The sequence below is a fragment of the Dasypus novemcinctus genome, chromosome 19 (assembly GCF_030445035.2).
Source record: "Dasypus novemcinctus isolate mDasNov1 chromosome 19, mDasNov1.1.hap2, whole genome shotgun sequence".
Taxonomy (NCBI): domain Eukaryota; kingdom Metazoa; phylum Chordata; class Mammalia; order Cingulata; family Dasypodidae; genus Dasypus; species Dasypus novemcinctus.
In genome coordinates, this window is record NC_080691.1 from 34434419 (window position 1) to 34462223 (window position 27805).

At 55.3% G+C, this 27805-nt stretch overlaps 1 protein-coding gene and 1 non-coding gene across 2 annotated transcripts in view; both read left to right on the plus strand.

Annotated features, from left to right (window-relative positions):
* KIAA1671 (KIAA1671 ortholog) overlaps nucleotides 1-27805 on the plus strand; it is a 211500-nt gene that overhangs the window by 176584 nt on the left and 7111 nt on the right. Inside the window, exons 7-11 of the mRNA XM_058281561.1 lie at nucleotides 15995-16113; nucleotides 19546-19798; nucleotides 21725-21899; nucleotides 22680-22804; nucleotides 25901-26043. Of these exons, the coding sequence (XP_058137544.1) occupies nucleotides 15995-16113; nucleotides 19546-19798; nucleotides 21725-21899; nucleotides 22680-22804; nucleotides 25901-26043 (815 nt within the window). The remainder of the gene's footprint in view (nucleotides 1-15994; nucleotides 16114-19545; nucleotides 19799-21724; nucleotides 21900-22679; nucleotides 22805-25900; nucleotides 26044-27805) is intronic.
* TRNAW-CCA (transfer RNA tryptophan (anticodon CCA)) lies at nucleotides 27210-27284 on the plus strand. The gene has a single exon. It is a non-coding gene; the product is annotated as a tRNA-Trp (tRNA).

The following is a 27805-nucleotide window of genomic DNA, read 5'->3' on the forward strand; positions in this document are numbered from 1 at the left end:
GGGCCTTTCAAATCACGTGGTCTGCTCCCCCGTGAGAAGAGGCCCCCGAGGGTGCCCGGGGCTCCTCCGACTGCCCCAGAGCCTGCATGTGCCCGGCTCCCTGTGTGCAGGGGTCCATGGCTTTGCGGGATCGTGGGTGAACGGGCTTCTCCGCTGATTAGCAGGTCTGAGCAGTGGGCAGGGCCTGGGGCATGGCGGGACAGGCTCCGGGGACACAACCTCCCAGAGGCTTCAAAGAATACCCAAATTAGGGTCCAGTGAGCATTGCCCCCCCTTGGGGCAGCCAGGGGCCCCTGAGACGGGCCAGTTCTGCCCCCACTCGGGTGTACCACCCACCCAGTGTTTTCCAGGGGCCGCTGGCTCAGGGGGGGTGGTCTGGGCGCCAGGAGGGCTAGAGCAGGCAGCGCCCTGGGCCCCGGGCGGGGTCTCCAAACAAAGCAGCCAGCTGGGCGCGGCCCCAGGAGGAAACCGAGCCCTTGGCTCCCGCTGGGGCGCTGGAATGTCAGCCCGACCAGTTTTCCTCCTTCCCGGGGGTGGGTTTTCACCCACCCAGCAGGCGCCGTGCTGGGGGAAGCAGGGGGCTTCCAGGGGAGCCCCCGCTCCGGGGAAGAGGCTCCCAGTTCCCGCTTTGCGCTCGGAGCTCTCTCCTGCACCCCTGCCCGGGCTGCCCAGAGAAACCTTACCTGTTGGGTGGGGTCGTGGGCCCACCTTGCCGGCCGCCCCGCAGGGTAGGTGGGACGGGGGCCGCCAGGGGCCTAGCCCGGTGCCCACCACAGGGCAGGCTCTTAATAAACCCGACATTGGTGGACCCCCGCCCGGGCTGGGCCCGCTGCCAGCCGTGCCTTCCCTGCTCTCCCCTGCGTGCACATTGGACCCTCTTGGCAAAGCCCAGCTCCGGAGACGTGCTTTCCACAAAGCCCCCCGTCACTGCCGCTGTGGGCCCCTGTGCCCACTCCCTCTGCCTTGGATCCTCGAGAGAAGAAACTTACTAATCAGGGGTGCTCAGGATAAACGGGGGCGAGGCGGGGTGGGGGTGGACTTAAGGCAGTTAAATCCTTGCTCTTTTTCTTAAAAAAGATTTATTTATCCCTCCCCCACCCCCAGCTGTCTGCTCTCTCTGTCCATTTGCTGTGTGTTCTTCTGTGCTATCCAGCGGCACTGGAAACTGTCTCTTTTTTGTTGTGTCATCTTGCTGCTCCGTGTGTGCGGCGCCACTCCTGGGCGGGCTGCGCTTTTTTCACACGGGGCAGCTCTCCTTGTGGGGTACACTCGTTGCACACGGGGCATCCCTACACAGGTACGCCCCTTCATGGCGGGGCACTCCTTGCACGCATCAGCACTGTGCGTGGGCCAGCTCACCACACGGGCCAGGAGGCCCTGGGTTTGAGCCCTGGACCCTCCGTATGGTAGGCGGACGCTCTATCAGTTGAACCACGTCTGCTTCCCAATCCTTGCTCTTTTTAAACTGCTCTGTAACGCCTTGGACGTCTTTCCGCATTGGCCCGTGCATTCTACCAGATTGTTTGATTGGCGGCACGGTATTCCCTTGCGGAGATGAACTATGGATAATGGATCAGACGGCCCATGGAAAGACAAGTGGGTTGTTCGTGCTGTTACACAAATGTGCTGCCGTGAACATCCCTGAGTGTGCGTTTGTGTGTATTTGTGTGTGTCTTCATATGCATGCGTATTTGTTTGTATTTGTATTTGACATTTGCCTAAGTCAGTGGAGCAACGCCCGGCTCCCTGCCCTCCCACCAGGGTCACACTTAAGCTTCAAGGCTGCAGCTGGGTTGCCTGACAGCCTGAGCCCCTGCCTGAAATAAACCGTGAGAGTGATGTTCTGACGTGCGACGTGTCCAGAAAAGAAGTCAAATTTGGTTTGGACTGTTTTAAGAATCCCTCCCAGAGGAGCCATGTCAGGGTCAGAGAGAGCGGATTCTGTGAAGAGGAGATGCTGGAAAGCACAAAAGCAGGAACTGGGCAACCTGGGCCATTCTAGCTGCATGTTTCAAATTTTTATCTTTTGAATTACGAACAGCAGGTGTTACAAAAGGCAAAAGGAGACTGAATAAAAAGTGTTACCCTCTTTGCCCTTCCCCTGGCCACTGGTTTCCCTCCCTGACATAAGTGTTGTTACAGTTTTCTTGAGTCCTTTTCAGATATTTTATGTATTTCCAAGGTTTTTTTTCTTCCTTCACAGACAAATGGTAGCACGTGCCTACCGTTGTCTTGCACCTTGCTTTATTCACCTGACAGTGTACCCTGGAGATCATTTCATATCACAACATATACAGCCGCCTCATTCGTTTTAACGATTCCTTCTAACAGCTAAATCATAATCTATGTTATGGCCCCATAATTTAGGTTAAGTATATTGTAAAACCCATAACAATTCTCTTCTCCCTTGGCTCATCTTAAGCTTAGAACCGTAGAACTCCTTCTGCTAATAGAACTTCAGACTTAAAAGGAAAATTGGGTTTTTCTGTTCTGTGCTAGAGTATCTAATGATTCTAAAATGTTCGAGGCCCCGCCCCTCCCCCAAGTGAAAGTTTCTGATTATTTGGGGGGATTGTCCCTCTTCCCTCGTGATCAGTCTCTTCTATTTTGCACCTGAGAAAATTAAATCACACTGGCCGCCCTAGTGCTCTGTGCCTGTGAGCACACTGAACATAGCATTTTTTGTTTTTTAGATTTTATTTATTTATCCCCCCTGCTTGCAGCTGGCTTGCTGTCTGCTCTCTCTGTCCATTCGCTGTGCATTCTTCTGTGTCTGCTTGTCTCCCTTGCTGCGCCAGCTCTCCGTGGGCGTGGGCTGTCAGCTCTTCATGGGTGCGGGCGAGACTGCCTTTGCAAGGAGGCCCTGGGACTCGAACCCAGGGCCTCCCATATGGTGGATGGGAGCCTAATCGATTGAGCCACAGACGCTTCCCCGAACAAAGCATTTTAGAAAAAACATTTAACTCTTTTAAAAAGCAACAGAAATTAAATATTAAAAGCATATGTGAAGACACATAGTCCTGTGATATCTAGAGGGCTTGAATAAGCAGAAAAATCATTCATAGACATTAGAGAGGGAGAAGGGGATCATTTATGCCTCAAGTTCATTTGTTCACTTATTCAGTCATTCTCAATGGCTTCCTGACCCCTGTGGCTGTCTCTGAACTTGGCACTGTGGTTTGAAGATAAACAGACCCCAGGACCCATCCTGAAGGACTCCCAGTTTGGAAGACACAAACACCAATATCCTAGCATGCTAAGTTCTGGGATAGGGCAGGCCCGGGTGGCTCTCTGGAGATCCAAGGAAAGACCTAAACCAGTCCGGGATTGGGAGCAATCAGGAGAGGCTTCCTGGAGGAGTTGATGCTTCTGATGTGTTTTAAGGCCAAATTCCAAGCAGGCCGGCTGGGGAGGGGGCTGATATAGCTCAGTGGTTGAGTGCCTGCCTCCCACGTAGGAGGTTCCGGGTTCAATCCCCCATACCTCCTTAAAAAAAAATCCCGAGCAGGCCAGGGGCCAGCACTGGCCAGAAGCTGACAAGCCTTCTGGAGGAGCATTTCCTGGGAGCAAGGAGTTAGTGGAGTGGGGGGTTACAGACCACGGACCCAGAGCTCTACTTACTCGGGAGCCCCTGGGCAAGCTGCTTCACCTCTCTGCGCCTCGGCCTTCTATCTGGAAAGGACGATAATAGTGGTACTTGCCTCTGAGCGTTGTTGGGAGGGTTCGACGAGGCACGCCTGGCACACAGCCAGCACTAGATAAGTGTCCATTGTCGCTATTTAATTTCTCGGTGCCTCAGCTCCCTCATCTGTGAAATGGGGATATTGATAGTATCTCCTATGGGAATTGAAGGATATGGTCCACGTGAGGACTTGGATGTGATACAGGGCGCACAGTTGGCGCGCCTTAAGTGTTCGCGGTTATTGCTGTTCCTAGTGCCCCTGGCCCACCTCCGACCCCAGAGCCCAGGCCCCAGGGTGCCCACCGGGCTTCCTGGCCTGAGGGATCCCGGCCCCTGAGGCCGCCCGGAGCCAGCCGCCGGCCGCGCAGCTGTCACTGCCGTTTATAGCCTCTGAGGCTGTCGGCAGCGAGCGGGCCCCGCCCGGAGCCGTGCCGCCCCCGCCTCGGCGGGCGCTCCTGACCGCAACCTCTCAGTGAAACCAGATATGCCTTCTGCAGACCCACCGCATACGTGTGTGCCGGTCCCCGCGGATCGCGGCCGCCCCGTGGAGCCAGCCCGTCGGCCAGAGCCATCATCCGGCTGCCTGCGGGCGTGGTGGGCCGGCCCCCGAACTGACCCCCAGCCCTCCCCACCCCTCTCGGTGCCCGTGGCGGGTCCCGAGCTGATTGCAGCCGGGCGGCCAGCCCAGGCCCCAGCCCAGGCTGCCACACCTGGCCACACCTGGCCACACCTGGCCACACCTGTGCTAGTGCTCTTGGAGCCTGCTGAGAGGGCCTGGGGGTTGCTATCCTGCCAGCGTTCCCTGGGAAGGACCCCACCCCACGGGGGAGGGCAGAGGCAAGCCTGGATTGTGCCAGAGCCCGGGGTGGCCTTCTGGGTTGTCCACACACCGTCAATGCCCTGACCTCTCTCCTGCGTGGGCCCCAAGTCCACAGGGAGGTGACACCATGTGAGTCTTTGCTAGCGGGTTTAGGAGAGGGTTCAGAGAGTCCTGCCTTCCCCCCTCCTTCCTCCCACCCTGCCTGCCCTCCTCCCCTCCTCCCTTTTCCCCTCCTCCCTCCTCCCTTCCTTCCCACTTGTTGAGCACTTACCGTTTGCTAAGCACTATAACCAAGCCCCAAGGACCCCGTCATGGCGAAACACAGTCTTGGAAATAGTATGCACTGGGAGGGACAGGCCTTCAGCGAATCACACAGATCATCTTAGACCCTCAGGGCTCTGCAGGGGAGGACTCTGACCTAGACTGGGAGTCAGGGAAGGCTTCCCGGAGGAGGCGATGCTCTATCCAATCTGAAAGATAGGTGACACTTCGCTAGGTGAAGGGGCAGGTGCCAGGCAGGGCGGACGGTCCACGGAGGTGTGAAGCTGCTCAGTGTGTCTGCAGGTGAGTGTGGCTGGAGCGGAAGGGGTGAGGGTGAGTGAGGAGGAGATGAGCTGGAGAAGAGAGCAGGCGCTGGACCCCTGGGCCCTGCAGGTGCACTGAGGAGGCTGAACGTCATCTTGAGAGCACTAAGAAGGGAGCCCTGCTAGGGATGGCTGGGGAGGTGACGCTGGACTTTTTTTTAGGAGGTAGAGGGATTGAACCCCGGCTCTCATATGTGGGAAGTAGGTGCTCAACCACTGAGCCATATCCTTTCCCCAATGAGAACTGAGTTTTTCGTTTGTTTTTAGGAGGTACTGGGGATCGAACCTGGGCCCTTGTACCTGGGAAGCAGGCGCTCAACCACCGAGCTACATCCTCTCCCCAGTGAGAGTTGAGTTTTGTGTTCGTTTGTTTTTAGGAGTTTCCAGAGATCGAACCTGGGCCCTTGTACATGGGGAGCAGGCGCTCAACCTCTTGAGCTGCATCTGCTCCCCACTGGACTTTTGAAAAGACTGTCGGCAGCTGGGATAGACTGGGTTGAGGGGTGCAGGGTAGATGTGAGACAAACAGGAGGCAGCTGATCCTTTGCCTGCTGCCCCTTCCCGCTGCCCCCCTCCCTGACCCCAGCTTAGTCTCCACAGTGGACACCCCCAGGGATCGGCTGCAGTGACCAGACACCGGCCAGGGTCGCCTGGATTCCAGGCCTGGCTGGCGCCCCTTCTCCTCCTGGGCCTTGGCTTCCTCACCCGCAGAATGATCCCCGAGGGCCCCTGAGCCAGAGCCAGGAGACAGCGGTGGCTCTGAAGTCCTTGCACTTGGGTAGCGGGCAAGCCTGCCCTCGCCCTTCGGCTCCACCCTTTCGTCTGTGGCCTTGGACGTGCAGGTCGCCTCTGCGGGCCTCGCCTCCTGCCCTGTAAAGTGGGTCCACAGTGGCTCCTCTCTTACTAGGGCTCCTTTTTTTTTTTTTTTTTTTAAGATTTATTTATTTTATTTTATTTCTCTCCCCTTCCCCACCCTCACCCCGATTGTCTGTTCTCTATTTGCTGCGTTTTCTTTGTCCGCTTCTGTTGTTGTCAGCGGCACGGGACTCTGTGTTTCTTTTTGTTGCGTCATCTTGTTGTGTCAGCTCTCCATGTGGGCGGCACGCTTCTTGGGCAGGCTGCATTTTCCTTTGCGCTGGGCGGCTCTCCTAATGGGTGCACTCCTTGCGCGTGGGGCTCCCCTACGCGGGGGACACCCCTGCGTGGCACGGCACTCCTTGTGCACATCAGCACTGCGCATGGCCAGCTCCACACGGGTCAAGGAGGCCCGGGGTTTGAACCGCGGACCTCCCATGTGGTAGACGGATGCCCTAACCACTGGGCCGAGTCCGCTTCCCTCACTAGGGCTCTTGGGAGCTGCAAGCGGCGTGGTCAGCCCTCAATCCCGCTCAGCCCTCGGCACTGTTGTTATTACTGCTCAGCCTTTGGGCGGGTCTGGCCTGGCACAGGACGTGAAGGAGCCTCACGGCACGGGCCCTGAGCCCGAGCAGGTGTCTCCCAGGCCAGCCGGGCCCCGTCCAGGAGCCCGTGACGGCAGTGCTGCCTGCGCAGCTGGGAGGCTAGGGTTGCAGGGGGAAGAGGCGCCCGTCTTGAATTGCTCCGAATCGCCCTGTCAGCAGGGGCCACCGAGCCTGCCCTGGCTCAGGGTTCTTTCTTAGGTGGATGTGTCAAGCACCCCGAGATACACGCAGGGATAAGCATTTTTATTTTTTCCTACCCTCTCCATTACTTTGTCGCCTTTTCTGGTTGTGTAGCTAATTCCTACTCATCAGGGAAAAACCAAAAAGAAATCAGAAGCTTATTTCACAAACATTTATGAAGTAGCTCTGCAGGCCAGGCATTGTTCTAAGCTCAAGGATACTGCAGTGAGCAAAACTGCTCCCACCTAAGGGGTAGAGATCAGGGGTCTGATCGCATCCGGCTACCCCCTCTTTTATAAATGAAGTTTTATTGGAACCCAGCCAGGCACATTCGTTTATGTACTATCTGTGGCTACTTTTGTGTTACAGTAGAAACAGTTGAATAGTTGTGACACAGGCGATATGACTGACCAAGCCTAAAATACTTACTACCGGGCCCTTTAGAGACAAAGTTTGTTGACGCCTGGTATAGATGAACAAAAGAGCCCCTTTTTCTTTAATTGGCATAGATCTTTATTGCTGAGTTTTTAAAATAAAATTTCATTGAAGTATATCACTCATACATGAACCTGCATAAACAATAAGTGTATAGTAAAAGTTGTGAACTTGCAAAACAAACATGCACATCATCACACAGGCTCCCACACACCACCCCTCCACCGACACCTTGCCTTGTTGTGAAACTTTCGTTACAAACTATGAAATAGAATTGTCAAAATACTACTACTAACTATAGCCTTTATCTTACGTTAGGTGTACTTTCCCCCAGTTATTCACACCCTTTATTAGTGCTATGTATTTGACACAGTCCCTGAGAAAATGCTCTCACATTTGTCCCGTAAACCGCAGTCCATCTTCCACCACTGGATCCCCTTATTATAAAGTCTCGTGCTTTGTACAGTCCATTCAAAGTATATACTCAGTGGCCCTCATTTTCATCAGAGAATTGTGCTGTCATCACCTCAGTCGATTTTAGAATGTTTTCATTACTCCAAAAGGAAAAACCACATACCCTGTTATAGCCTCCTCTAGTTGTCAGAATTGATAAACCTCTGGTTTGTTCACTTTGTCCGCTTCTGTTGTCAGCAGCATGGGAATCTGTGTTTTTTGTTGCGTCATCTTGTGTCAGCTCTCCGTGTGTGCGGCGCCATTCTCGGGCAGGTTGCACTTTTTTTCGCGCTGGGCAGCTCTCCTTATGGGGCGCACTCCTTGCACGTGGGGCTCCCCTATGCGGGAGACACCCCTGCATGGCAGGGCACTCCTTGCCTGCATTAGCACTGCGCATGGGCCAGCTCCACACGGGTCAAGGAGGCCCAGGGCTTGAACCGCGGACCTCCCATGTGGTAGACGGACGTCCTAACCACTGGGCCAAGTCCGCTTCCCTCTGGTCTTAATTCATGATGGATACAATATGATAGTCCTAGGAAGTATGATTTATTTAACTTTATTTAATTTTATCATCTGACTATATTGGAATATAAATTCCAGGTGTGGGTACTAAGTAAATCATCATCCATAACAAAAAGAGAACCTATTATCTCACCTCTAGAAGAGTTTGCTGTGGAACTTTCCAGATGTTTTTCTTTGCTTATGCTCGTGTTTTTACAGAGCTGGTATCATGACCCAGGTACACTGTTTTGTTAATTTTCGTTTTCACATTTGCCAGTATAGAGCAGACATCTTTTGTGACAGGCAATGTTCTCTCTGAACGTCGCTTTCACTGGCTGCGTGTATCCCATTGTGTGGCTGTGCCATCTTGGATTTCACCAATCCCCTCTTACTGGGTATCTTGCTTGTTTGCATTATTTTGCAATGATAACCAATCCCACAGGGAGCATCCGTGTTCTTAGATTTTTGGCAAGCATGTCTAGTGATCTCCTTGAGATAAATTTCTGGTATTAAATTGCTGAATCAAAGGTTTTAAATTTCAGGATGTGTGTTACCACTTGTCTGAACACAGCGCTCGAAGGCTCCAGCCAGCACGGGTGTCACTAAGCTGTCCATTATAAGCCATGGGCCAAGGCAAGGAGTCTTTGTCTGTAAAACTCAAACAAGGAACCAGAGTTTTCACCCATCAACAGCTTTGGGGCTTGGTGAACTTGTCTAAACAAGTGGTTTTGAACCTGCCACATTCTGGAGGAAGGATTTTAGAGCCTTTTAAAATGCATTTCCTCATCAGAGCCTCCTGAAGCATCATGAAAAAGACAAGGCAGGTGGGATTTGGGGATTGGAAAACCCTGGACTCCGGCCCCCTCTAGCTCAGCCTTTCAGTCACTGTGAAGTCTGAGAGCCATGCAGCTCTTCTTGCCTCTGGGCCTCAGTTTCCTCATCTGAAAAGGTAGGGCCGATGGAATGGGCTCACAGGGTCCCTTTAGCTCTAAATTATAAGACTCCATTATCCTCGCTGGACAAAAGGCAAAACTGAAATCTGGACTGGGGCTGGTTTGTACGGATGAAGGGTGCAGGTCAAAAAAAATCAGCACACGGCCCAAGCGGGGGCCGATTTGGACAGGTAGGTGTCTCGTTCAGCTGCTCTGCATTCCTTACGGTTCATCACATGCATTTTCAGACTACCTTGTAAATATCCACTTGCCTGGAGCCAGTGAGGGTTTTATTAGCAGCCTGTGAGCTGATCCTGAATTGGTCGCACGTCTTTCCTCAAATCTAGTGAAAGATCTGACATTGAGAAACTTTGAGAAGTTTCAGGCCTTTTTTGGCATTGCATCTCAAGGCCCCGTGGCCCTGAGAGCTGAGCTCAAGTGTTGCTCTTCTGAAGGGCTGCCAAGGTCTAGGGTAATGAGACATGAATAATTTGTGAATGCACACACAGTTACCAGGATACTAACTGGGGAAAGTGCTGATGAACAGCTTGCTTTCTTAAGCCTCATTTGCTAGATAAATTCCCTTAGGTAATCCTAATCCCTGAATTCCACCAAATTTGGGGGATCTGTGTTAAAGAGTAGTGACTGCACACCTGCTTTGTGCCAGACGTTGAGGACCAGAGAGGTTAAGTAAGGTGCCCAAGGTCACACAGCTACTATGGGATGAACTGGATTCAACAAGCATAATCTTCACTCAGGCATGAGTTGTTGGCCATGAGGTCAATGTTAATGAGTCAACAGTATATATTAAGTAAAGTGTCTTTAAACAGAAACACATGTGAAACAAGGTTACATGTTGATCAGTTGACCAGAGGCTCACAGAAACAGTGTCCTGTATTTCCCTTAGCAGCCCTAGCTCAGTGTTTGCTAATTCAGTGTTCCTGGTGACTTTATAGAATGTAACTACCGCCAATAATGAGAATCAGCTGTACTTAACGTCTGCTTTAAACCAGACATTGAGGCCCAGAGAGTTTATGTAACTTGCCCAAGGTCACACAGCTACTGTGCGGCAGTGCCTGGATTCAAATCCACGTGTTCTGGCTCCAGAAACAGCACTTTTCCGGGGGACTCTGACAAGAAACTGGACAATTATAGTTATTATATAGTGGGAAGTTCTAGAGCAGGGCCACCCACAGAACGCTGTGATGATGGAAGGGTCCTGTGCCTGCGCTGTCTGGTAAGGGCAGCTGCTGGCCCCACGGGGCCGTAAGCAGGGGTTCTTAGCCAGGGGTGCGTGAGCTTGAATTGAAATTCAAAACACATTTTTCTTGGGGGCGTGTTGGTGCGGGTGTGATGGATTTATTAAATTACACACAGTGGCCCTCATGCACAACTGAGCAGAGTCAGAGAGACAGATAAACCAGATACAACCCCCAGATATTGGTTCCTTTGAGGGCTAAAGAGACCCATGGGAGTTATGGTCATGGCCGATGGGGTTAACTACCAGGGCAGATGGCCCCTCTTTGGAAATGGTGTTTATGTGTGATGAATCTGGACTCAGATGGGATCTCCCTTCAAAAGACTTTCATGCTAATGTGCTGGAGGTGCAGTTAATGTTGGGGTTTAAGATATATTTAGGGGATTTGAATCTCTGGACTGACAATGTGATAGCCAGATCCTGAGCCTCAACAGACTCCAGCACCTACAATCTGATTTATTGGACTTACCACACTCAGCTAAGATGGAGGTGAAGAAGGACAACCACCACACCATGGAGCCTAGAGTGATTACAACTGAAAATGGGAGGATTGCATCCAGCATCGAGGTGGAATCTGACCCTCCTCTTGACATAGAGGTGCAATGGACACAACCAATCCAATGTCCACATAGAAGAGGTGGCATTGGAATGGGAAAAGTGGACATAGTGGACGAAGGGTATGGGGAAAGGCAGGAAGAGATGAGAGGTGGAGGCGTCTTTGGGACATGGAGCTGCCCTGGATGGTACTTCAGAGGCAATCACCGGACATTGTAAATCCTCACAGGGCCCACTGGATGGAATGGAGGAGAGTATGGGCCATGATGTGAACCAATGTATATGAGGTGCAGAGGTGCCCAAAGATGTACTTACCAAATCCAATGGATGTGTCATGATGATGGGAACGAGTGTTGTTGGGGGGGGGGGGGAGAGGGGGGGTGGGGGGGTGGGGTTGAATGGGACCTCACATATATATTTTTAATGTAATATTATTACAAAGTCAATAAAAAATAAAAAAATTAAAAAAAAATAAAAAATAAAAAATAAATTACACACAGTGTGGTGTGGGCTTAGGAAGGGGTCCGTGGTTTTCACCTGACCGGCAGAGGGGCCCCTGGGACAGAAGAGGTTCAGAGCCGCTGCTATAAAGCCTTTGAAATGTGGCTAGTATGGGTGAGGGCCTGAATTCGTAATATGATTTAATTTTAATTAAGCTTAAGCAGCCACATATGGCTGGAGACTAGCTTTTTTTTTAAAGGTTTGTTTATTTATTTCCCCCTTCCCCTCCCGCCCTGCTGTTTCTGCTGTCTGTGTTGTCTTCTCTTCCCATTTTCTCTCCTCTAGAGGAGAGGCTAGCTATTGCACAAGGCAAGTCTAGGGGACAAGGACTCCGGGGGCTCCTGAACCAGCTGTGGCAGGGGTGGTGGTGGGTATTCAGGGAAGGCTTCCTGGAGGAGGAACCAACAACGCTGAAACCTGAAGGGCAAGTAGGAGGTGTCAGCTGCTTGGGCAGGCCCGAAGGGACTGGGGGTGCTGCGGAAGAAGGGGGCGCTGTCCAAGGAGCCGCAGCGTCCAGCCGGGCGCTGATGAAGATCCCAGGGCCATCCCATATCCCAAGGGTCAAGGGGAGCCTGCGTCCTCGGCTTTGGGTTTTGGAAGCAGAATGGAAAGAGAACACATGGGAGGGAGCCAGAGGGTGCGGGCGGCAGGGAGACCCCAGAAGCCGTTGCAGGGAGTGGGCAGAGAGCTGGCAGGGGCTGGATGGAATGTTCCGGAAGGCGTCTGCTGAGCACTTGGGGATCGATGTGATGAGGGGGTGAGGGCGAGAGAGGCGCCGGAGAGGCCGTGCCTGGCCGTGGAGGGAGAAGATCCCCGCGCTTGAACCACAGACCTCTGAGGAGGACCCATGAACCCTGAGCGAATGGACGAGGCCAGCGTATTTTGGCCAAACACCGTTTACCCGGCGCCATCAGAGGAGGTCAGAAACGGCTCCTGCCCTGATTCCACCCCAGAACCCTGCAGAACTGGCCATCTGAACTCCAGAGGCGGCGCCTGCGCGTGCCCTCCTGCCGCTCAGCTCCGGGGGGCATCCCTGGCTTGGGGGCCGGGGGGCCGAGGACCTGGGAGTCACCCTCTGCTTTCCCAGGACCCGTCTTCCTGCCGGCTCAGGGGACGGCTGATCCCGCGGCTCGGTCTCCTGAGCACGCGCCTGGGACGGGCCTCGTGCCTCCCAGAGCATGTCCCATGGGGGCCTCGAAAACAGCTCCCTTCACCCGGTGAGGAAGCGCGGGCTGGGGGGGTGCCGCCACTTGCCCAGTGGGTGACGGGTGTCAAGCACCCAGGTGCGTGGGCCCCAGAACCTCACTCAGCCTCCCGCCGGGGTAGCGCCCCTGGAGCAGCCCAGCGCGCAGCCCCTTCGGCTGCCCCCGTCGGCCGAATCCACCCCGAGGCGCCAACCCTTGGCCTCTGGCTTTACTCCTGAGGTCGGTCAAGGTAGAGAATGGCCATCCCCTCACGCCTTTGAGAACAGCTGGGACCGCGCTCAGACGGCCACTTCCAGTCCTGGGCCCCAGGGGATTCTGTCCAGGGTGCAGAGCCTTCCCACGCCAGGTGACCTTCAGGGTCCAAAGAAAAAAGGACTCCCCATATGGGAACTGACCTCATCCCTAAAGCGTGCTGACACCGCCCAGGGGCCTGGACATTTGGCAGACTGTTCCAAGGCCGGCCTGCTCGTTAGGATGCAAAGCCTGAAACACGTACCACCCTGTGACCCCATGATTCATAGGAATTCCTCCCGTGGGATTAGTCGCAGAGGTGCTTCGACTTAGTCTCCAGGACGTTCATTCTATTGTTGATTACAATCGTGAAAAACACCCAGCAACCTAAATGTCCAGCGCTTGGGGATTGGTTAAATGGAAGGTGCTGTGACCATATGGTGGGGAGCTCGTCAGCCCTTAGCGGTGATGATGTTTCAGAATCGACCCAGGGGCGGTTTTGGACAGGACGTTGCCAAAATCTTGTGGTAGGGTGGCAGGTTATTTTGAAATACTCTTCTTTGTGATTTCCTATAATTTCTAGAGGTTTACAATACATATGTACTACTTTGGTAATTTAAAAAAACATGATTCTATGGGCAGTGGAATTAGGGCTGTTTGGTCAGCGACTGTTACCAGGGTCTGTGAGTGTGGCCGTTCCCAGAGGTGACTACGGGACTTACTCGATTTATTCTGAATTCCCATCCTGGCATACCCCTCGTTCGCGGCCTTCCCTTGAAAGTCACGGGTCAAGCAAAGGGTGAGAGAAAGAGCATAGGAAGGAGAGGGGCGAAACCTGCGGGGTGTTTCCCGTGCGAGGGACTTGCACGTGGGTCATCTCGGCTGGCACCCGTGCCCCGGGGGTGACCATCGTTTCTCAGGGCCTCGAAATCTCGCAGCAAGTGTCCCGCTTCTGGGCCACACGTGGCTGCTTGGTAACCTCACCCCAGAACCTGTGATTGGGACCTTATGTGGAAAACAAACGTCTTTGCAGATGTGACTGAGTGCAGGCTCCGGAGGTGAGGCCATCCTGGAGATGGGGGCAGGCCCTGCACCCACCGGCAAAGGTCCTCAGCGGGAGGGTGACGTGGCGGAGGAGACGGCCAGTGGAGACGGCCGCCGCGATTAGAGGGCTGCGGGGCCCGGGCCGTCAGAGGCTGGGAGAGGCTGGGAGCACCGCCCTGCCAGCACCTCCGTGCCGGGCTTCCGGCCTCTGTACGCCGGGAAGATAAGTGTCTGTTGTTTCAGGCATCCGAGTCTGTGGGAATTCATCACAGTAACCGCAGGACGCTAACATGCCAGGCTAAGGACGGTTCCTAGAAGAAGCGTCCTCTCCAGCCTTTCGAGGGCCGTAACTGCTGAGAAATCGCCAACCCACCCCCACTAGGCGCCTGCTGTATACCAGGCAGGCTCCACGGGGGGAACAAAGATGAGGGAACGGGCTTATCTTACAGAAACCCGGGGGCCGTGTTGTGTCACGCCCCCCAGCCCCACGCCCTGGTGCCTGGCACACTGTAGCTTAGCAGGAGTTTGTGGAGTGGATGACACTCGGCTGGTACCTGGTGCGGATGATGTGCTGTCCGTGGCAGGCAGGAGGCGTTGAGGGGAGGAAGGATGCCTGGAAGCTGGAACAGCTTCGGGTGGGTGGAAGGGGGAGCAGCGCAAGCAAACCCTCGGAGACCAGGAGTGCGTGCGGCTCGGGTGGGACATGATGAGCCCGCCAAGGAGGGTGGGTGGAGGGTCCATTCAGGGCAGGGGTGGGGGGTGGACGGGACAGGAAGTGTGGGGCTCCATTTCAGGGACTTCGAATTTCAGCAGATGGGAGGAGGGCAGCTGGGAGCCACTGCAGGTTTCTGAGCAGGAGACAAATGGGCTAAAGCACATTCCAGGGGAATATGCCTCCTGGTGCCAAGTGGAGCCCAGGGAGTGAAGGTGCTCCCCGCCGCCCTTTCTGGATTTGGGGGCGCAGTCACCCTCATCCTCCAGCCCCTTCCACATCCCTCGTCCACTGGTCCCACTGAGGGAAGCTCTGAAAGTTGGCGACCGGGTGCGTCCTCTGAAGCCGAGACGGCCAAGGGCGTCTGGATCGTTGTCCCGCCAATGGCCCGTCCAAGGCATCAGGCTTTCTGTCCACCGCGAGTGCCCCAGCCTGTCCCCACGCAGAACGTCCAGGGCTGAGCAGTGGCCAGGCCGGTGGGGCCGTCACAGGGAATGGGCTCGTAGAGGGCTGAGCGGTGGTGAGTTAGGGAAGCAAGGCGACCAGTCGTTTCAATGATCTACGGGCCAGTTCCCTAGCAGCCGAGACGCTGCCCGCCCCGCAGCAGGGACCCACACCCGGACGGGCCGCCACCGTGCCACGAGCCATGCCCTGCGGACGCAGAGATGACCGCTCTGGCCTCGGCGTCCCAGCCCCCCCGCTTGGGTTTAGATTCCACTCGCCACTTACCCGCCACTGCTCTGGGACGCGTCGCCTCTCCAAGCCTTGATTTTCTCGTCTGTAAAATGGGACCGGAGTAAGAGCCAGCTCGTGGGGTTGTGCTGGGACTGAAGTTGAGCCAGGTGGTTCTCGCCGGACGCCCGGCACAAGTCCCACGGTAAATGCCCGGCAGATGTTCGGTATGCTGAGGGGGAAGCCTGGTGTGTGGGGGGAACCTGGGGGCGGGGGGCTCCCACACCAGACCGATGAGTCGGGGGCACATGCTTGGACTGCGATGAAGACTGGGAAAAGTTCGCCCTGGCTGCAGGGGGGTGGGGGCAATGCCCTGGGGAGGGGGCGAGGCAGCCCCCAGCAGCGCCCTGCATGCCGAGTGGGTGACCAGCGTGTCCCAGTTTGTCTGGTTTTAGCCCTGCACGTCCCCCTCCTGCAAAGCCCCGTCTTCAGGTCGTAGGTGGTGGCCCCTGGTGCCGGCCTTACACGCTAGGGGGCAGGAGGAGCTGGGGCTGGTGAGGCTGGGAGTCACCCTCCCCTGGGGGGGCGGGAGGAGCTGGGGCTGGTGAGGCTGGGAGTCACCCTCCCCTGGGGGCGGGAGGAGCTGGGGCAGGTGAGGGCGGCGGGCGCTGGGTGGATGGGGCCAGGGCGACGCCCCGTGGTCGGCAGGAGCCGAAGCTGGAGTTCCGAGTGCCCCCACGGAAACCTCTCTCCTGCCTTGTCCTTGCAGGACCAGCTGAAGCAGTGTTTCTCCAGGCGGCCACCCGAGGCCAAGGACACCGACACCCTCGTGCAGGAAGCCGACAGCCAGTATGGGACGTGGACCGACCCGCGCCAGAGCGGGGAGAGGTGAGGGGCGGGCTCGGGGAGGGGTCCTCCTCTCCAGGGTGCTAGAGCCTCTTCGGCCTGTAATTATAAGAGCAAATCCTTATTCTCGCGAAAAAGGAGTTTAGAAGGCACACGCACAAAACTAGCGCGCAAATGAAAGCCGCCTCTGACCGCCCACACACATAGCCCCTGTTGATGTCTTCTCTCCTGACTTTGTCACGGTATCTGTGCGTAGACCCGCGTGGACTCGCACACCTGTCCGTACCACCCCGCGAGCCCCGCCTGCCCTGCCCTCCCCGCGGCCAGCGCCTTACAGGCCCTCGCGCGTCAGCCCTGCCAGGAGGGAGCGCCGCGGCTGCGCCGGATGCCTGCGGGTATCGATTGCAGCCCCGGGTCCCGGCGCGCTGCCGTCGCGTCCCGGCCCCACCCTCGCTGGCTGTGGGTAAATCGCTTCTATTTTCCAGGTTTTCTTGTCCCCCTCCCTGGAAAGGAAACGATGCTGATAACAACAGCCAGTGCGTCTGGAGCATATGTGCCAGGCACTGTTCTGAGCACTCGAGCGCGTTAACTCGTTTAGTCCTGTTGATCCACTTGGCGGAGGAGAAACCGAGGCTCCCCGCTGCACGTCGGTACAGCGCGTGGCGACCGTGTAGTCGCTTGCGCGCTGTGCCTGTCCTTGTTCCGACACCTGCGAGGGCCCCGCCCGCACTTTCCGCTCCGCCTGCCCGGGCTCAGTGGTCTTCGGCAGTCAGAGAGAGCCTGGTGGGACTCAGGGCCTGGCCACTTACCAGCTGTGTCACCGCGTGACTCAGTTTCCTCATTTGTGGCCGTAATACCCGATCGAGGAAGATGAGGCTCGGAGAGAGGCAGGGATGGCCCGTCACACACCGTGCCGGGGCTTTGCCGGGCTGGCACCCAGGCCACGGTGGCCTCGCCCCTCCACTCGATTTTAACCCGGAGAAATTGCTGATGTTCAAGTCGAGTGTAGGTTGTTGGAATTGAAAGTGGGTGTGTAAAAGAAGAGGGAAAGAAGTTTCTGATGATGTGAGAGGTTTTTCAATCTCCTCACCTGTAAAATGTCAATGTTTGATGGGTTTTCCTAAATTTTGCTGGACGAGGGGTGGAAACCTGGGTGCTTGGTTTCTCTGGGCTTCAGGGAGACCTGGCCGCGGGGACCCGTGGGTGGGCGCCCCTGGCGTCTCCCAGCTGCCCTGCCGCCTCCCCTCTGCTCACCCGGAGAGCCTCTGTGCTCCCCGTCCTGGACCGGCGACGCCATCTGCTGCCTCTTTGCGGTATTCCCCTCATCCTCAGCTGGATTTGGCTCCATCCATCCCACCCCACAATCCCAACATCCTGCACTTTTCCAAGTAATAAAATCATCCGCGAGCTGACAGAAAGCATCGCTGCGCTTGCCCAGAGAAACGCCAGCGCCCCTGGGTTGAAGGCTCTGCGCGAGGGTGCAGCTCGGGGGCCTTTCAGGGCAGGCCCGTCTGCTAGGGAGGCTGTGGCCGGCAGGACCCCCCCGACTTTGCTCAGACTGAGGGTTTCCTGTGCCCCGGAGGCTGCTCTGTGCTCTGGACTTATATGTCGTTTTTATTTGTGTGTTGGGGGTGGGGGTCAGGACATGATATTTTTAGAAAATTGTCTTATGTGGTTTAAATTACCCAAGGGTGTGAGAACACATTATGATGGCAAGAGATTTCAGAGTAGGGAGGGGACAACGACATGCGCTCTGGATCTGGCTGCCTCGGCTGGAGCCCAGGTCTGCCCCCTTTAGGCAGGCTGCTTCGTATCTCCTGCCTCAGTTGCCTCATCATGAACGAGACTGATATTTAAGTTAATAAGGTTAACCCTACTTCACAGAATTTCTGGGATAATAGGCTATTCCTCATAGGATTTTGAAGAGGATTGAGTGAGGTGGTTTTTAGTGTACTGCCTGGAACATAATAACCACTCAATAAACAGTTATTAAATGAAAGAGTGAACGTATGAGACAGTGCAAGCCATTCTCCCGCCCCAGGCTCTCCCACAGATAATTTGAGCCATAGCAGCATGTCCCACAGAAATACCACACAAGCTGCAAATGTCCAGCGTACATCTAATTTTAAATGTTCTAGCAGCCACCTCAAATGAGTAGAAAAAGATGAAGCTCGTTTTCTCAATATGTTTTGTTGAACCCAGTGGGTCCAAAATGTTATCACTGCAACATGTAATTGGTAGACAGAGTTATTAATGAGACCTTCTGCATTCTTCTTTTCACTCAAAGTCTTGGAAATCACGCCCTGGCGCAGCTTTGCTCCCCAGCTCGGCCAGCTGCGCTCCTGGGGCAAGTGGCGAGTGTTGGACAGCACGGCGCCAGGGGCTCTGCAGTGGGGCGGGACTGGGGCCCCGTTCCAGACCAGTCCACGCTGCTCCGCTGCAGCCCGGCTGGCCCGGCCCACCAGGCCCATGCTGTCCTCAGGGAGGCCCTCCAGCCGGGAGGTCCGTCTGTCCCCCCTGGAGTAAAGAGCACACCCTTTTCTAGCCGCGTCTCCAGCCGGTGCTCGGTGGTGGAGACGGTGGCCACGGGAGTTGCTGAGGGCAGGGAGAGGGAAGGAGAGGTGTGATGTGGGGGCATTTTTGGGACTTGGAGTTGTCCTGAATGATATTGCAGGGATAGAGGCAGGACATTATATATCCTGCCATAACCCACTGAATGGACTGGCAGAGAGTGTAAACTACAATTTTTTTTTTTTTCAGATTTTTAAAAATGTATTTATTTCTCTCCCCCTCGCCCCCATCCTGGTTGTCTGTTCTCAGTGTCTTTTTGCTGCGTGTTCTTTGTCCACTTCTGTTGTTGTCAGCGGCACGGGAATCTGTGTTTCTTTTTGTTGTGTCATCTTGTTGAGTCATTTCTCCGTGTGGGCGGTGCCATTCTTAGCAGCCTGCACTTTCTTTGGTGCTGGGCGGCTCTCCCTACGGGGCGCACTCCTTGCGCGTGGGGCTTCCCCTATGCAGGGGACACCCCTGTGTGGCACGGCACTCCTTGCGCGCATCAGCACCATGATGGGCCAGCTGCACACGGGTCAAGGAGGCCCAGGATTTGAACTGCAGACCTCCCATGTGGTAGGCGGACGCCCTAACCACTGGGCCAAGTCCGCCGCCGTAAACTACAATTTAAACTATAATCCATGTGGTGCAGCAGTGCTCCAAAATGTTTACCAGATGCAATGAAAGAGTGATGAAAGAGGTTGTTGATGTGGAAGGAGTGGGGGGTGTGGGGAGTGGGGTGTATGGAAACCTCTTATTTTTTAATGTAACATTTTGTGTGATTTATGTATCTTTAAAAAAAAAGATTTTAAAAAGTGGCATTAGGAAAAAAAAAGCACACCCTGTGTTCTCCTGCTTCCTGCCCCGCTTTCACCTCCAGCGCAGCTCTCGGACGTGACCACGTCTTCCCTTCCTCCCCCTCAGCTTGGCTCCCGAGTCCCCGTCTCCCGACAGCAGTGCCGCGTCGGCGCGGAGGCAGACCCCCCCCAGCCGCCTGTCCTCCCTGTCCTCGCACACGGAGCCCGCCCTGGCCGGGGGTCAGCACGATGGCACCGGGGACCGGCGGAGCACCAGCGGGGATCGCTCCAGCTCCGACCGGGAGTCCGCAGATGGCGTGGAGGGGCCCCCCGAGGACGCCCACCCTCCCAGGAGAGTGGACGACTTCTCCTGCATCCACGTAAGCCGCTGGCCACACTCACGCGGCCGTGTCAGAAACGGTCGTCACTTCCTCAAGGGACGGGCCAGCACCTCCTGGTGCAATGTCCCCTTCGGGGGTAGAGCCCACGTGCCGCGACCCCTGGGGTGGGTGGAAGGGGCACGGACCTCGAGGTGAGCCGGGCTTGTATGTATCCTGGACCGGCAGTGTGTCTTGGGGAAAACGTCTTCCCCTCTCTGAGCCTGGGCTTCCTTATCTACATGGAACCAGTGTGCTGGGCTCCTTGGGCTCAGAAACCATCACATGCTCAAATTAACACAGACACAACCCTCACCCGCCAGGCAAGCAGGAAGTCTGGCCTCCCCTGCCCGGGGTTTTGGGCTGAGGTTCACGATTCCAAGCATGAAGAGCCCAGCTGCTTTGTGACGCGGTCACAGCCACGCCCACCTCCCTGGGTGGTTGTTAAGGATTTCGTGAGACGATGTGTTCTGTTATTCATTCAACAAACATTTCTGGAGCTCCTGTACGTGCCCGGCGTTGCCCCAGCTTACGCACTCGTGTGATGTTACTGTGCTATATATAAGGCATGGTGGACTCTCCCCTAGAACATGGCACAGCGCCTTCATGGTGTCCCCAGGAGGTAAAACTCACCTCCCCGTCATGCAGATTCAGAAACTGAAGTGGCGCCTGAGCGATTTCAGATGCTGGTGTCCGGAAGCATCGGCCTAGCTGTGTATTTAAAACAGCGGAGGTCTGCAGGCCTGCTGGTCCTGGTTTGGGTCTCCCGTGGCAACAGTTTGGAGGGCGGGGGCTAGAAAGAGGAGGCAAGGCTCTGAGGACGCCCCTCCCTCTTCCAAGCCGAGGAGGGGGGTGGCCTTGTGGAAGGGCACCCGTGTCCCCTCGTGCCGGCTGGAAGACCCGAGCCAGCCGCCCTGTGGGTGGAGCTCCTTCCGCCCCTCTAAGTCAGAGAAACCGGCTCCGTTGAGTGGTCAGAGAAGTGTGCCCTTCAGCTGGGGGGGGCAGACCCTTCCCGATGATGGCTCTGCGCCCCCTCCAGTCCCACGCAGGCCCCCACACTGGACCCCGCTGGGGCAGGTTTGGGAAGCAGCTGTGCACCTGTCAGCTACGTCCCCAACTCCCAACTCCAGGAAATGATTCACTGACATTAGCCCAGCGCCGCTAATTTCAAAGGCCTTGCGTGATGACATTTCAGGAAGTGTCCCTGAGGGGACACCACAACCGTTTCAGGCAGGGACAGGAGCTTGCTGGGAAGAGACAAGGCACTGGTCTCGGTTTTTAGCCTCAGTCAGGTATCACCTGAGCTCACTGGATTTTCTCCACCACCCTGTGAAGTAGATGCCATCATCATTCTCCCCTTTTCGCAATCGGGGACACCACGCTCAGGGTGTCGATGGCCCTTGCCTGAACTCTGCCAGGGTACAGGCTGAGCAGGACTGGAATCCAGGCCCCGAGCACCTCATCCCCATCTCCTGGGGCCCGCTGAGCCGGTTGCTGCCCCAGCTCCTGGCTGGGTCCACCCCCAGCCCCTGCCCTCCGCCTGCCTCTGTGCAGAGTCCCGGTCACCTGGGATGCTTGGAGACGAATGCCTGGTGCTTAGTAGGTCTTGGCACCAGCCCCTCCCTCATGCACCCTAGTTTGTTATAGATGGGGGGGTGGGCGAGAGCCTCTCCGCTCGCGGACCCCGTGTTGAATGGAAGAGCACATCTGTTTATTGTGGGCCTCCTCCAGGCCAGGCACTCGGGCCCATTGTCCCTTTGATCCTTGCGGTCAGCCCGCATGGCATGTTTCGTGGAGAATCTTGGGCTAATGGGAGGTGCAGGTTACCGTGGAAATGTGCTAAGTGCTGTCTCATATCCAGTGGGGTTTTGCAGCGCCCCCGACTGATGGCCCCTTGCTCTCTTCCCCCTCCTCCCTGCTGCCCCCCAGCAAACCTCAGTCCTCGACTCAAGTGCCCTCAAGACCCGCGTGCAGCTCAGCAAGAGGAGCCGCCGCCGGGCGCCCATCTCCCACTCCCTCCGGCGCAGCCGGCTCAGCGAGTCGGGGAGCGGGTCCACGCTGGAGGAGGAGGCCAGCAGCATGTGGATGTTCAAGGACTCGACCGGTAGGCCTGGGGGAGCCCTGCCCCCGCGCTTTCGGACGGGGCGCGTGGGAAATGCACTTCCCGCCTTGCAGAGATGAGCCGGCCCCCGCTTCCCGAGCAGCCCCAGCTCCCCGGTTGGCTTGGGAGCTCAGGGCGATCGGGCTTTGCCCAGCTCACCCCCGTACCACCCATGCCTCACTGCCCCCAGCCTCTGGCGCCCAGGTCTTAGGGAGGCACAAACTCCTCACCCTTAATTTCTGGGAGACTGGGGCGCTGGGGGTACAGGGCAGCACCCTGAGATCTCTTGCTTGGGTGATCCAGCTCATCCACGAAGCTGGAGCGTGGCGACGGGGCTAGGTCCTGGAAAGGGGCCACGGGCGGAGGGAGAACGGCCTCCCCGTCCAGCTTTGGGGCAGCCCTTCTACAAGGCACCCGAGGCTCTCTCCAGTCTCTTCTAAGAGCGGAACCGCAGCGCCATTGACCGACAGTGGCTGGGCCTCTTTCCCCGCCTCTGCCAGAGTTCCTTCCACTCCCTGACCTGGCAGGAGCAGAAGCCCAGGAGCGGGGTGTGGGCTCTGCAGGAGAAAAGCCCCCGCGCTGCCTTATTGTGAAAGCCTCCCAGCAAAATGGAGCGAGCCTGAAAACAGGCTGCCGCGGCCGCGGCTGTACTGTGGACTTTCAGGGGGCGGCCGCGCGGGGCTGCTGGGAGGCTGCGGCGGGCAGTGAGGGCCAGGTGAGGCGCGTCTCGGCCCTCAGGAAAGAGAGGCTCCCAATGACTCCGTGCCCTTTCCTTGGCAACAGAAGAGAAATCCCCCAGGAGGGAGGAGTCAGATGAGGAGGAGAGGCCACCCAGGGCTGAGCGCACGCCCGTCAGCCATGCTCAGAGGATGCCCGCGTTTCCAGGCATGGACCCGGCAGCACTGAAGGTACGGACCTCTGGGTGGGGTCCCCTGGCGGGCAGGCTCCTCGCCGCTCACCCCCACCGCAGCAGAGGGAACGGCCGGCCCGCCACCTGCCTGCCTCACGCCCTCCTTCCTCCTTCCTTCCCTCCCTCTCAGCCTCCCTCCCTGCTTGCTCCCCCTTTCCTTCCTTCTTCCCTCCCTCCCTCTCTCCTTTCTCTCCTTCCTTCTGTCTTTCTTTCTCTTTCCCTTTCTTATTTTTGAAATAGTTTAAGACCCAAACTATAAAGAGCTCTTCTGTACCCTTCACCCAATGATAACATCTCACGTAAGCGTAGTCCAGTGTGAAAGTCATGCACTGGGCCTGGGGCAACACCTAATTCCAGCGCTGTAGAATCCCTTGGGTTTTACCAGTGGCCCCATATGCCTTAACCTCCGTTTCTCTCCCTCTCCTCAGCCGCCAAATCTGCTATTCAGTTTGGTCTCGTGGCTAAGCCTCCGTTTTGCTCACCCATAAAGCGGGCACATAAATGATCATTTCGAGACCAAAACTGACAACTGTCAGCACAGGTGCCTCGTGCTTCTATTCTGTCTTGAACTACACAAGAGTCACAGCCCTATTCTAGAATCCTTGAGAGGCCTGTGCCACCTCCATCCTCCCCGCCCCCAGCTCTGCCAAACGCCTCTCGTCCTCCCGGACGTGAAGTGGCACCTAATTCCCCAAGAGAGGGGCTTTCTGCCCCCCTGCTCTATGCCAGCTCCCCTGCCCTTGCAAACCCACTTTATGCCCTCAGCAACCCTGCACAAGGTAAGTTCTTTTCTCCCATTTTATTAAAGAGGAGATTAAGAGAGAAGGAAGCATGGATTGTTTGTGAAATTTCCTGAGATTGTGTGCAGGCCGCCGCGTAAGCCTCCTGTGGAGCGGTTGGCAGCTCCTTTAGTAGACGGGAGTTTTATTTTTCAGGTCTTTTTTTCTTGCAAGAGTAAAAAGTGCCCATCCCTGTAATTTATCTTACAGGCCCTCAAATTCCAAGCATCTTGGCACCTCTGCGCTCGGCCAGAGGCTCTCTGAATTGACTTTAAGCACAAGTGCAAATGAAATCTTACAAGACAGCCCAGCTTAGGAGGCAGAGGAAAGGCCCTGGTCACAGAAGGGACAGGGGCCCTGGGGTCTCCGCCTGCACACCCCAGGGGAGCTCCTGAGGCAGCCCCCTGGTCCCTGAGCACAGCTGGAAGTCCACTGCCCTCTGTGAAAATGGGGCTTTTGCCATTCATTCATTAGTACTAACTCGTACTCCTTGAGCCGGGCGATAGGCGAGTCCTCTAGGCTGTTCTCTGCCGCGGGCAGCACTTGGCAATCGGTAACAGGCGAAGGATGTGCAGAGCTTGTTTGGAAAGAGCCCTGGACTTGAACGCAGACAGACTTGGGATGAATCCCACTCCTTGAAGCTGTGTGACTTTGGGCAACGTGATCAACCTCTGTGCCTCAGCACACGCTTCTGTAAAATGGGGAGTCTTTTGCACATTACGTGAGCTAACGATTGTCACGTGCCCAGGAGGTGACAACGCATGGCAGGTGCACGGAGCCGCCAGGTTCATGATGATGATGTCAGTTACTGTCACTGGGGCCGTGAGAAACAAATCCCTGCCACGCTAGCTCTCTAGATCCCCCGAGTGAGTTTATTTCCTTTCCTTTAATTTTTTATTGTGATGACATATATATAACATGAAATTAGCCATTTTAAGCCTGCAGTTCCGTGGTGTTAATTAAATTCACAATGCTATGCAACCATCACCACTATCCAATACCAAAACTCTGTACCCAATAAGTAGCAACTTATTGGAAACCCTGGAAACCTCTAATTTACATTCTGTCCCTGTGAATTTACCTACGCTTGGTATTTCATAAAAGTGAAATCATACGGTATCTGTCCTTCTGTGTCTGGCTTATTTCACTAGGCAAAATGTCTCCAAGTGTCGTCCGTGGTGTAGTATGTATTAGAACTTCATTCCTTCTTAGAAATAAATAATATTCCACTATACAGATAGTTCACATTTTCTTTATCCATTCATCCGTTGATGGGCACTTGGGTTGTTTCCACCTCTTGGTATTGCTGCTAGAAACTTTGGTGTCCAAGTACGTGCTTGAGTCCCTGCTTTCAATTATTTGGGGAATATTACTAAGAGCGGAATGGCCAGGTCATATGGTAATTCTATGTTTAATCTTTTGAGAAACCACAAACCATTTTCCACAGCAGCTGTACCATTTTAATTCCCACCTGCAATGAATGAAAGTTTCAATTTCTCTAGATCCATTTTTTCAAAGAAATAGTCATCCTAGTGAATGTGAAATGGTATGTCGTTGTGGTTTTTGTTTGCATTTCCCTGATGGCTAATGATGTTGAACATCTTTTTGTGTGCTTATTGGCTATTTATATACCTTCTATAGAGAAATATCTATTCAAGTCCTTTGCTCATTTTTTTTAACTTTTTAAAATTAAAAAAATTTTACACTTTTTAATTAAAGTTAATAGATCACAAAGAACATTACATTAAAAAACATTAAAAAAACATAAAAAACATAAGAGGTTCCCATATACCCCACCCCCACCCCCTTTGCTCATTTTTAATTAATTGTTTCTCTTTTTGTGGTTGAGTTTTAGGCCCCATAGGAAGTTTTGTGTGTGCCGTTTAAGTTATTCCATTCCCAGCACCCCCTCATAAATGGGTGAAATTCCACCCTGCCATTTTCCTGTGGGAATATAATTGTCAAAACCTTCATTTTATTTATGTGGATATAGGAGCAAGTAACTGGGTATTGATATTGTTAACCTTCATCTCTAAGGTGAGGCTACTGTCTCCCTCTCGGGGTCCAGTGACGTTAACTGAGGTAAATAGTCAAGGACAGCTGCTTGGAACACAAGCCTGACCTCTGATTTTTCTCAGCCCCTGGGACCAGACAGCATCCCTCCACCCTGACCCCACCCGTCTCCTGCCTGGGTCCACTCAGACCCCAGGGACTGTTGCGTGTCAGAGGGCTCGCCATGCAATGACGGTACTGCTGGATGGGGCTCTTGCCCAGACAAAGGGCGCTTGACTGACTCGGCTCTCTTCTCTCCCCAGGCTCAGCTGCACAAGAGGCAAGAGGTGGACAGTCCTGGCGAGACCCCCAGTTGGAACCCCCAGCCCAAGACCCCCAAGTCCCCCTTCCAGCCTGGCGTGCTGGGCAGTCGGGTCCTGCCCTCCAGCCTGGAGAGGGATGAGAGGTGAGGGATCGCGGGGACAGAGGGCCCCTCCCCTCCCCAGCTCAGGATGGGTTTTGGGGCAGGTGTTTGCACAGGTTTTAGAGCTGAGCGGAAGGAGGGTTTCAACTTTTTTCTTCTCTAGCCACAGAAGCTTTGTTCAAATGAACTCTCAGCACTCTGATATCTAAAAAAGCACAATAGGGGTGAGGAAAGAGGGGCCAGGCGTTGGGCCAGCCGGCCTCAGTCCCTCCATCCTGCCTGATTCCACCGCACAGAGACCCAGGGATCCACTCCTGGAAAATTACCGAGAGCCGCACCCCTCTCGAGGCCGACGGTGAAGCTGAGACATTCTCCCCCCTCTTAGCCCTCAAGGGAAGCATCTTTGTCTCCAGAGTGTCAGGGAGACGAGGAAAGGTGGACGGAAGGGCACAGCCAGGTTGGACAAGCTTAGCTCAGCTCAGCTGCCCTCGAAGAGCGCCTGCTCCAGGCCGGGCCCTGGGCTGGGCTGCTCAATGCAGAGATGAGCAAAGAGCAGTTCCTGCCCCACTGGGGCTCTCAGAACAGGTCCTTGCAGCAGCCAGGGGTGGAGGTTAAGAGCTGGGCCCTAAAGTCAGGCAGCCGGGGTTAGAGTGTGGGTGTGGGTGTGGGTGTGTCATTTCAGAGCTGCTGAATCTTGGAGAAACCATTCAACCTCTCTGAGCCTCGGGTTCCTCATCTGTAGAATGGGTTTGCTAACCGTCCTAACTTTCCAGGATGGTTGAGGATGAGACGAGGTAGCCTGTGTAAAGGCTTCTGCACGGAGGCGGGCATAGGATTCCTACTACGAGTTAGCTCTTCACATGTAAGAGCGTTTATTCATGATTCTAGTGTTGTAATATAGTTAGTGCTGTGGTCGTGCTATGATAGGTTGACACACCACGGCCTGCAGGCCGTATTTGGCCCGCTGCCTGTTTCAGTAAATAAAGCTTTATTAGAACACAGTCACCCCTAGTCATTTACATATTGTCCATAGTGCCTTTCACACGACAGCTCAGAGTTGAGGAGTTGTAACAGAGACCGTGTGGCTTACAAAGTCAAAAATACTTACTATCTGGCCCTTCAAGAAAAAGTTGCCAACCCCGGCAACAGAGGAAGGCAGAGGAAGGGCTCCCAGCCCAGAATTAAGGACATCAGGAAGGTTGCCCAGGGGAGCGGGTATAGCTCAGTGGTTGAGCGCCTGCTTCCAATGTATGAGGTCCTGGGTTCAATCCCCAGTACCTCCTAAAAAAATTAAAAATAAGAATCAAAGTAAGAAAGGTCATCGTAAAGGCTTCCCAGAGAAGGAGCTACCCGAGCTGACAGACGAGTCGGCCTTGGCTGGTGAAGGGACAGCATGAGGGGCTTCCACATCCCCAGAGCACGGGGCAGGCTGTGGGAAAAAGCAGGACGAGAGGTTAGAGGGAGTCGGGGCCACGTCCGAGGCGGTGCCACTTGCGTCCCGGGAATGCGGAGTTAAGAGCAGGGCTAGCTCCAGAGCCAGGGGTGCTCCCAAACCAGGGTCCCGACAGCACCTCGGAGGCTGCGTCCTGCACCTTCACCATAGGCTGAAGCCGGGAGGACCCCCGACCCCGTCTGCCCAGCAGCCTCTTCTCCCTCGCCTCATTCTGGAGGCATCCTGGGTCCCCTCGCCACCCATCCTCCAGGCTGCAGATCCCACCCCGGCCCCAACCCGGCCAGCAAGTTCCCCGAGCCCTCCAGGCCCACGGCCCCAGGAACGTCCTCTGAGATCACAATATTAATAAAT